The 9,914-nt window shown below is 39.9% G+C and overlaps 1 protein-coding gene across 1 annotated transcript; it reads left to right on the top strand.

Annotated features, from left to right (window-relative positions):
- Positions 1-568: 568 nt before the first annotated feature.
- On the top strand, positions 569-8,487 carry NEK2 (NIMA related kinase 2). The gene is made up of 9 exons (XM_027681935.1): positions 569-735; positions 909-1,126; positions 2,194-2,431; positions 3,093-3,175; positions 3,417-3,543; positions 4,337-4,556; positions 5,521-5,575; positions 5,658-5,728; positions 8,207-8,487. The coding sequence occupies exons 1-9, from the start codon at positions 640-642 to the stop codon at positions 8,431-8,433; spliced, it is 1,335 nt and encodes a 444-aa protein (XP_027537736.1). The 5' UTR covers positions 569-639; the 3' UTR covers positions 8,434-8,487.
- Positions 8,488-9,914: the final 1,427 nt, after the last annotated feature.

Here is a 9,914-nt window from a genome sequence, read left to right as displayed (position 1 = left end):
AAAAAGAGAAAAGAGAAAAAAGAGAAAAAGAGAAAAGAGAAAAAAGAAAGAAAAAGAGAAAAGAGAAAAAAGAGAAAAAGAGAAAAGAGAAAAAAGAGAAAAAGAGAAAAAGAAGAAAAAAGGAAAAAGAAAAAAGAAAAAGAAAAAAGAAAAAAAGAAAAAGAAAAAAGAGAAAAAAAGAAAAAATAGAAAAAAGGAAAAATAAAAAAAGAAAAAGAAAAAAGGATAAAAAAAGGAAAAAGAAAAAAGGAAAAGGGAAAAAGAAAGAAAAAACAAAAAAGAGAAAAAAAGGAAAAAGGGGAGGAAGAGGGGGAAAAAAGAGGAAAAATGATGTGAGGAGGGCGTGCCGGAGGTGCCCCGCGGGTGGGGCCCGACGGTACCGCGCAGCTCTCGCGATGCCCCTGGCCCCGCCCCCCAGCGGTAACGGCCGTACCCGCCCGACCGCGGCGCGCGCTGTTTACGGCGGCGCAGCCAATGGGCGGGCGGGGCACGCGCGCGGCGCGGCCAATGGGCGGGCGGGGCGGTGCGTTTGAACGGCGCGGGCGGTGCGGCGGGTCTGGGGGGCGCGGGGTGGGCGGGCGGAGTCAGGGCCCAGCCGGGGCCGAGCGGAGCCCAGCGGGGACCGAGCCTGCGCCCGCCATGCCCGGCCGCCCCGACGACTATGAGGTGCTGCTCACCATCGGCGCCGGCTCCTACGGGAAGTGCCGCAAGGTGCGCCGCAAGGCCGACGGCAAGGTGAGGAGGAGGAGGTGGGGGCAGTGCGGCTGTGCCGTTGCCGCAGGTCCCAGCCCGGCGCTGCCGCCTTTCCGAGATACGCGAGCGAGCGGCTCTGGAAGCCCCTCTCTCTTCCCCTTTCGAGGCTCTGGCCGGCGACCCAGCCGCTCCGTAACGTGTTTCTTCCTCCCCAGATCTTGGTATGGAAGGAGATGGACTATGGCTCGATGACAGAGTCAGAGAAGCAGATGCTCGTTTCGGAGGTGAACCTGCTGAGGGAGCTGCGGCACCCGAACATCGTCCGGTATTACGACCGGATCATCGACAGGAGCAGCACGACCCTGTACATCGTGATGGAGTACTGCGATGGGGGAGACCTGGCGAGCTTAATTGCCAAGTGCTCAAAAGAAAGGCACGTGAAATCTGTTTGCGGCACACTTGGAATATCTTACACGAGGTGTCTTGGCCAATCCAGAGAGAAGGGAAATGCATCTCTTAACTTCTGAGCAGTTTTGGGTTTAACCCCTTGGACCCAACAACTCTTCTCAAATGTGAAAAGTTTTGTACAAAATTACAGCAGCGTTGGGAATTGTGCTATTGCATGCACCACCAGGCTGGATGTCAATGCTGAAATAGTAAAAAAACCCCAAAAGCAGAGGTCTCTTGTGGGGCAGAAGCTGTTGAGGGGTTTCTGGCTATACATGGGGTTGTAAACATAAAGAGCAAATCCAAGCTCTTGTAGACAGACTGCTTGGTCTGCAGGTTCTGGCTTCCCTGTCAGTAAAACTACCTGGACCCTGTGTTTTATTAAAACACCAAAATACATGGAAGGGAAAAATAATTATGAACACAATGTGAAAAGCTACTTTATGTGCTTGCATATAAAGGCTGGGGAGACATCAAGTTGATAAGGCTTCACCTTGGTCTAATTTTAGACTTAGGAGCCTACTTATCAGTTTTCACATTTCATGTTAAAGAAGTACATGACTCCACCTCTGTTACTTTGTGAGAATAGTCTAAAATAGTACTGCAGCTGCCCAGCAACATCAGTGTTTTCATTTCAGGAAGGTTATATTAAAAATCAGCCATTTCTTGGCTCTGTTATTGGATGTTGCTTATTATAAACAGCTGACAATATACTGTTATCTTAAGTGATCAAGGGACTGATACCATCGCAAAAGGATCAAATTTGTGTTGAAAGTAATGAAAATGCTATGTATATGCTAGACTGTTTGGGCGAGGAAGGAAATGCTACAGGGATTTTGCAACAAAAGTATAAATGTCTTCCTGCATAGTTGCAGTGATTTAAAAAAAAAATTAAAAATAGAATACATAGATACCTCTTTCTGATAGTGGTTGTTTCAGTGATGTTTTATAAGAGGCGTGTTAAAAAAGTTACAGAACTAAGACTGGCAGCAACTACTTGAACTGACATACATTCAAAAAATCTGTTTGTTAAAAAATATGTTCATCTTCCAGGCATTTCTTGGAAGAAAGCTTTGTTCTCCGAGTATTGACTCAATTAACATTGGCCTTGAAGGAGTGTCACAGACGGAGTGATGGTGCAGTCACTGTGCATCGTGACTTAAAACCAGCAAATGTGTTTCTGGATGGCAAACAGAATGTGAAACTTGGAGACTTTGGACTGGCTAGAATATTGCATCATGACACCAGCTTTGCCAAAACATTTGTTGGAACTCCATATTATATGTCTCCAGTAAGACCTCCCTTCTATACCTTATCTTCCCTTTTGCCCCTCCAAGGTGTGTTTTCTACAGTGTTGATCTCAGAGTCCATGAATGTTTGGGATGTTTTAATGAAGACTTACTAGTTTGAAATGCAGGTGACTTTTTTCGTAGACTGTATATGTTCTGAACACAAGGTTATTTTGCAGTTATTTTCATCTCCTTTCTTCCCCACATAGTCAACTGCCTTCTAATTAAAGTTACTCTTCACTGTATAAGTTTTGTTTTGTTCTTGGGTGTTGTAGTATATTGAAAAGGAACAGGGAATCTAGAGAGCTTTTATGTTTTGTAGTGCTAAGGTAAAGAGCTGAAGTTACCTGTTGATGGTAGGATTTTAATTTGTAGTGAAATGAGCAGAAATTACTTATATAGTGCATTTCTTGGGGAAAAGATTAATTTTGACTGAAATAGAGTTGTATCGACTAAAGGTTGGTGCAACATGTGAGTCTTCTGCAGTGGAGTACTGCCACAACTTATTAAAATCCTGCTAGTATGATTAAATGTGGAGATTAATTAAGATGGAATCTTAGAAGTAACCCCAGTAAGTAATTCAGGTTTGAATAGTAGCTGACTATCCTGCATTAGTGGAACACTGTCTTCTTTAATAAACCTAAGATTGTTCTCTTTCCTTAGGAACAAATGAACCACATGTCATACAACGAAAAATCTGACATTTGGTCCCTAGGATGTCTTCTGTATGAACTATGTGCTCTCTCGTAAGTATGGTAGTGTGATAATGAATATGGAAACATAGTTGTTAATGCAGGTATGATTAAATTTTGTATAGATGATAGCTTAAAAGTTTCAGGGTCTAGTCCTAGATTTTTATTTCTGTATTTGTCTTGACATTAGGTAGTGAAAACAAACCCTTGATTGCAGCTTTTTAGTCTGGCACTTTTTTTCTGAAAATATTCTGTGAAACCAGGGGAAGAATCCAGAAAAATTTTTCTTTTTCAGGCCTCCATTTACAGCTTACAACCAAAAGGAACTGGCAGAAAAGATAAGGGAAGGGAAGTTCAGAAGAATACCGTATCGTTACTCAGAGGAGTTGAACGAACTTCTCAAACAGATGCTGAATGTAAAGGTACGAATCAATTACTAATATTTGCACCTGGAATTTCAACTAATACTGAAATATTAGATTTTCTTCTCAATTATGAAACAAACCAACCTGAAGCACTGGTTGCTATCACCTTGTCACTGGCAGTGTCACTTGTAGGAAAAGGAGGGAGGAGTTGTGCTCTGAGTCCGTGGGGAAAAAAGGGAGCAACTCAAGCTTTATGCCAGGTTCACAGGATGCAAAAAGGCTGCCTCAATATTGGCTTATACAGGATTTCCTAAGAGCTTGCTTACTGAGGTCTTATAATTTCAGGGTTAAAATGGTTCTAGTTTGTTTGGAAGTTGGAAGGGGTTGTTTTGTCTTCATTTTGGGTTTTGCTTTATATGGCTAATGTATAGCTTGCTCCCCACTGCTGGCATGAGGGTGTTGAGAAGAATACTGCATGGGTGCTTGTTACAGCTTGTTGTCCCAAGTCTCCAGCAGGTATGGATCCTTCAGGAATCAAGTGACAGGCAGAGATGCAGAGTGATATCTCCAGAATCTACTGACAATTGTCTCTGTGGGCTCACCCACCCCATTCAGGCTCTGAAAGGAGTGGGTGCCTGGGCTGGGAGAGACAGACTTGTGGCTCTGGATCTGAAGGCTAGTAACAGACTCCTCCCTTAGCTTTTGTCAACTGGTTGTGCTACCCCTTCCTAACTCCATTTTTTTTCCAACCTCTTCACTGTATAATACCTCAGCTGGTCTTGCTTGGGAATCTCTGGCCTTAATGTTTCTTGGTTACAGATGGAATCTATTGGTAATGTCTTTCCTTTAGGATTATTGCCGACCTTCCGTTGAAGATATTCTGCAGCACCCCTTGATAGCAGACTTGGTGACAGAAGAACAAAAGCAGAATTCTGATAGAAGATGCTGGAGATCATGGGAGACAGAGAGGCTGCAATACTCAGATGCTGCAGCGAATGAGCTGAAACGGAAGGAACAACAATTACAGGAGCGAGAAGAAGCCATTAAAGAGAGAGAACAACGTTTGGAGCGTATGATTTTCTACTTTGGGAAGGGGGGGCAATGGGATTCTGATTCAGTTGGAGGAAGGAAAGGTAGACAGTTTTCACAACCCTCATTTTAATGCACTAGGATATTGTACTCCTGCATTCAATACTAGAATTGTGTCTAAAGACCAAAGCAAGAATGCTTGGGGCTTACTCATTCTGTACTAAAGGGGTTTTTTTAAGTTACGAAGATATAATTGGCAGTTTAGATATGGCAGTCTGGTTTGTGAAGATTATTAAACATGAGTGGCAATTAGGAAAGTATACAGAAAAATAGGGTTTGAATATATTGTTCCTCACTGTGCCATGTAGGTTGCTTTTCACCCACTGTGTAAGTTAGCATTGGTTGTACTAACATGTAACCTCAGGTGAGCCTGATGTTGGAGAAAAACATCTTTGAGTAAACTGTAAACTGCTTTTATAAAAGCTGCACTCTGCAGGGAGCTTACCTGTGAATCTGTATAGATGGTTGGTCCTCAGGTGCTGGGATTTCCTGCCCACATAAAATGTCTTTGCATAGGCAGTAGGCTCTGCAATACAGTTTTTAACTATACTTATTTTTTCCTGAGCCTGAATGACATCTGCTGATGTTGTAAACTGTGTTTAGTTATAGCTGAATTACAGTATCTGGCATATAAATATTTAAATCTGGTGTCATGTGTGCCATGAGTTAATGTGCAGAATAGAAATCTGCTCTGGCTTTGTTGTTGCAGATATGTCAAAGTTTGGGAACAAAAGCATGCCTGGCATTTCAGCCTACTCATCCAGTGCTTTACTAGTGCATTGATAAAGGTGTATCTACGCAACAGTTACCTTTGTTTAGAGCCATAGATTCAGAAATATGTGTGCAGCTTGCTATTGCTGCTGTCTTTTCCTGCAAGAAAAACCCAGCATGCATGATCACTCTAACATTTTAACACAACATACTATCACATATTTCTACTTTCAGAGAGAGAACGGGAGCTCTGTGTGCGAGAGAGACTGGCAGAGGACAAACTTGCTAGGTATCTTACTAACCTATAATTGTCTATATTAGAAACTCTACAATCTGAAAACAAAAAGCTTAAATTTCTCTTTCCAAAACAGAGCTGAAAGCCTGATGAGGACCTACAATCTCCACAAGCAGCAGCGGGCGGTAACTTACGCAGATGGTCCAGGTATGCAAATACGCAAGAATGCACTTGCCCAGATAAATGTAGGCTGGTACGACCAGAAGAATGTCCCTGATGCTCAACATGCTGTACATAGTCCCATCGGGGCAGTACAAAGCCCAATTATCGCTGCATGGTTGGGAAGAGACTTTTGATTTTCTGCTTTGCAAAAGGACTTCAGGAGTGATGCTCAATCATAGGTCTTTGAGTTACCACTGTTTGCACTGCAGTCTTTTGCTGTTTTGGAAATTAGGTTCTTGTGGCAAGCTAAGGGAAGTGCCTGCTTGTAACCCAAACCTTTCTCAGAGCTGTGCTTATTTTACATGTGAATGTCTTTTTATAGACCTTTGATTTAGTTAATTTTAATAAAATTGTGTATGTCTAATCAATTCAACTTTCATTAAACTTCCAAAAAGTTCAGTGTGGGAAATATTATTTGTTGCAAGTGACCCAGCTGTGATTGGTGCATCATATAATCTATGAAGAATGCAAACTACTATTATAGGGAAAAAAAACCCACCCAGATTTGAAAATGTGCTATAATGCTTCCTGCCTCCTTCTAGTCCAGTTGGTTTTACAGTAATATTTGACACTGACTTTGGCCTTGGTTGTTCAATCCTCACTATCATAAGAGGTACTATCATCTGTTCATTGTACCCATTTTTTACTATTAGAAATTATTCAAGTCTCTAAATGCATTTTGAAGTAGTGGTAGGAATAGTGAACAGCTGGGTCAGAAGTAATACTCTAGAACAAAGACAGATGAACACCCTCTAACATGAAGCAACACTCTCTTCCTTTAGTTTGGTCCAATAAAGCAAGATAAGCATATCCCTGCCTCCAATACAAATAAAACTGAAGTGGCTTTTTGTTTTTTTCTAAGAAGTGCCTATCACAGCAGGAAAGAGCACAAGTAGAATGCCCCTGGAATTGAGTGATACTTGAGCTATTTCTAACTAACACTTCTGTCAACTTTGAGAATTCCACCTGTCTCTCAACGTACTGTTGAGATACTGACTTGAATATGTTAAAGAATTTAATTTGAGAATAAACTTGCTTTTGGCTTTTTGATGTTGCATCTAACACTGGATGACTGAAGCAAAATGAGCTTCAGCTCTTGCTTCTGTTCTCTCCTGCATCTCCCACCCTTCTACATAATATTTTGACCTTATCAGGAGTTTTTAAGATAGCTAAAACTACTTTGGGCAGTTAATACTTCAAGATAGATAGTGCAGAAAAGTAAACATTGTTACTACAAGACTGATCAAATCTTGCAGTAGCTGTAGAGCACTTGGTTTGCTACTCTTCCAATTCATTCCATGGAGCTCTTGCAATACTGTTTCTAAAATTCTCCCTGTTCCTGTATAAATGGGCAAAGTGTTTCTCCAGTAGGGTACCAAGATCACTTGCTTATCTTCAGTTGCTCATGTTACTATATTTTTCACAACTGTATTGCCTCTCACACATCTCTTAGATCCCTAATTTCTCCTTGAAGTCTGTTGTGTGGTTTACTTCACAGTAAAATGGAATACCAAAAATTCTGTTTTCTAAGACAGTGACCTAGACACTATCCTATTTTACAGGGGTTTTCTAATTTTTAGGAAATGATTTAATGTTAAAACAGATCTGACTTACTGCTATGAAACTATAAAATGCTGAAATATTCACTGGCTTCTTCAGTTCCTTCTTGCTCTTTTGTGCTTATTGCATCTTTGCTGTAGCCTAATAAATTGAAAATAAGGGCTTCAACACTGTTAAGGCTAGAATAGTTAGAGTTCTGAATAAATAAAAATAAAAATCACACCTTAAATTGAGTATTGTGAAGTTGGCTCTTATAAGAGGCAACTCAGCTGTTATAATAGCTTTATATGGTAGTTTTTGTACTCTTGAGTCATTATACCTGCCTTTTGATTGTGGCATGCTATAGGTTGCACTATGAAAATTCCTGTTTCGGAGGCTGCAGTGAAAGTAACTTCTTAATTTTTAATGCACCTGAACTCATTACTCATCAAGTCAGAGCCTAATTTGTACCCCATTGGCTTAGTACAAAGATAGAGTTGGAACAATGTGGATAATGTAGAAAGATCACTGGACAGGTTGGGTCTGCCCCTGCTATGAAGGAAACACAATTTCTTTTCAGTATCTGAGAACCTACTTCTCTATTTTCTTTTGGAACTGAATTATGTTACTGTTTCATTTATGTCCTTCAGAAGAAACATCATGTCTTTTCTCCTTATGTCAACTAATATTCCCTTTGGTGTTGGGATGTGCACCTAAAAACTACTATGGCATATATCCTTCTACCACAATAATTTAAAAGCCTTATTTTAATTTTTCCTCAAAAAATATAATTTTGCTCTTAACTGAAATAACTTTAATTAGATCACTCAAAGCCATAGGAAGATGACACAATGGGCAACAGGGGTAAATGCAATAATTGCTGGAAGATGCACTAATTCATTACTTCCTTTTTGATTTCTTTAGATAACCCACTTCTACTTCCCTTTTCTACAATCAAGAAGAATGCACACTTTGATGGAAGTGAAGACAAAGCTGTGTCTCCTAATAATATGGAAAACTATCTGTTTTCTAAAGGCAATAGCTCTGATCTCAAAAAACGTCTATATGCTGCAAATCTACGAGCTCAAGCACTGTCTGAACTGGAAAAAAACTATCAACTAAAGAGCAGACAAATCTTGGGCATGCGTTGAAACTGTAACAGATCTGTTTATCTTTTAAAAGATGATTAAATGTATAGGAAGATCCTTGTGCCTCCCTCTTTTAAGCTAGAACCTACTGAAAAATGATTTTAACAGTTTTTGTACAAACTTTTAGTTTGTGACAGGTAGTTTGTGATAAAAGCATAAGATGTTATATTATGAAAATAGGTATTTTATACTAATTGTATTATTAAAGAAAAAGTATTTTGGTCCTCCTTCTGTTTACCCTACATTACTCTTCTGAAAATATAAAGAATGAATATATATAAATAATTTGTTTAAAATCTGATGTGAAAAACTTCAGGTGGAAAATGTACAGAGTTTTGCAAGCTGTAGGTTAAAATGATGCTGTATGTAATGCACAGTTATTGATAAAGGAAATATTGATATTCTGTACATGTGGAAAAACAGTGACTTTTTTCTGCGCTTGTAAATGTTTTCCAAAAAAAGAGCAAAAAGATTTTATGCTGTCTCTTCCTACTAAGTGACCTATCAAAACAGGCTACTTTAAATTTAATGTCTCTGACTAGTGAGTGTGATGGGTCAGCATAACTTAAATTATGAGTTTATATTCCTTCTGCCTGAGCAGTTGGATGTCTTGTCCATTGGTTCCTTCAGGGCATGGCATTTGAAATAACACCTTTGCTTTGCCTTGAAACCGTATTAAAAACTGATCCCCTGAGACTGCTGTCCAGGATGGGACACCATCCTGGATATTAGCATCTGTGTTTTGCAGAGGACCTGTTGTGCTTTGAATAGTAAATCCTTATTGTCTTGAAGCTTATGAGGTATCTCCATCTTACCCTTAACAATTCTCTGCCAGAGTAGCAGTTGTTCACTTAAGGTGGTGTAAGTTTCATGAACTAACTCAAACTCATGAATTTAAAAATATCCTTTGAAACTGTAATGTCCGGCATATGTTTTATAAAAAGATTTTTTTTCTCTCCCTATTGAAATGCCACAAAACATACATTCTTAGAAACAGTTGGTTTTCAAAACATTTTTTTTCTTTACTGGGCTATGGCTGTTATCTGAAGAGGTATTCAAGATGCTTTTTACTTCATAAGAGAGAATCTTGTTTGAAACATCAGTTTGATTTGACATGCTAGATGATCTTAAAGGTCCCTTCCAACCCAAACCGTTCTATGATTTGCTGATGGACAAGTACTTGTGTCACCAAACAATAGTTCTGCACTAGCTGATTCTTAACCACCCAGCAGAACTGACCATATTTGCTTGCATAGAGGTTACTATTTTCACCACAACCTTTTCTTAAAAGAATTAGAACAGGACCATTTTATTTGCTAGTCTAAAATTGCCACCATTCTGGTGGCCATTCCCCAGCAGTAGGTGTGGTGGAAATGTCTGGCAGGTATATATGCACAGCCAGGGTAGCTGTGCCATGTGGATCAGTGCAGGTTTCCTTCTGCATTTTTTCATATTGCTGAAGCTTCTCTCATATGTGTGGAGGA

This window comes from Neopelma chrysocephalum, unplaced genomic scaffold, assembly GCF_003984885.1.
Source record: "Neopelma chrysocephalum unplaced genomic scaffold, ASM398488v2 Primary Assembly neopelma1_61b, whole genome shotgun sequence".
NCBI classification, from domain to species: Eukaryota; Metazoa; Chordata; class Aves; order Passeriformes; family Pipridae; genus Neopelma; species Neopelma chrysocephalum.
The sequence above is the reverse complement of the archived record's forward strand: the minus strand, read 5'-3'. Positions and strand labels throughout refer to the sequence as shown.

Excerpts from the sequence above, each read along its gene's own strand:
- NEK2 (XM_027681935.1), top strand. The coding sequence starts at position 640 with ATGCCCGGCCGCCCCGACGACTATGAGGTGCTGCTCACCATCGGCGCC. Across the intron at positions 1,127-2,193 it reads GCCAAGTGCTCAAAAGAAAG|GCATTTCTTGGAAGAAAGCT; the intron begins GCACGTGAAATC and ends TTCATCTTCCAG. Across the intron at positions 3,544-4,336 it reads AACAGATGCTGAATGTAAAG|GATTATTGCCGACCTTCCGT; the intron begins GTACGAATCAAT and ends TCTTTCCTTTAG.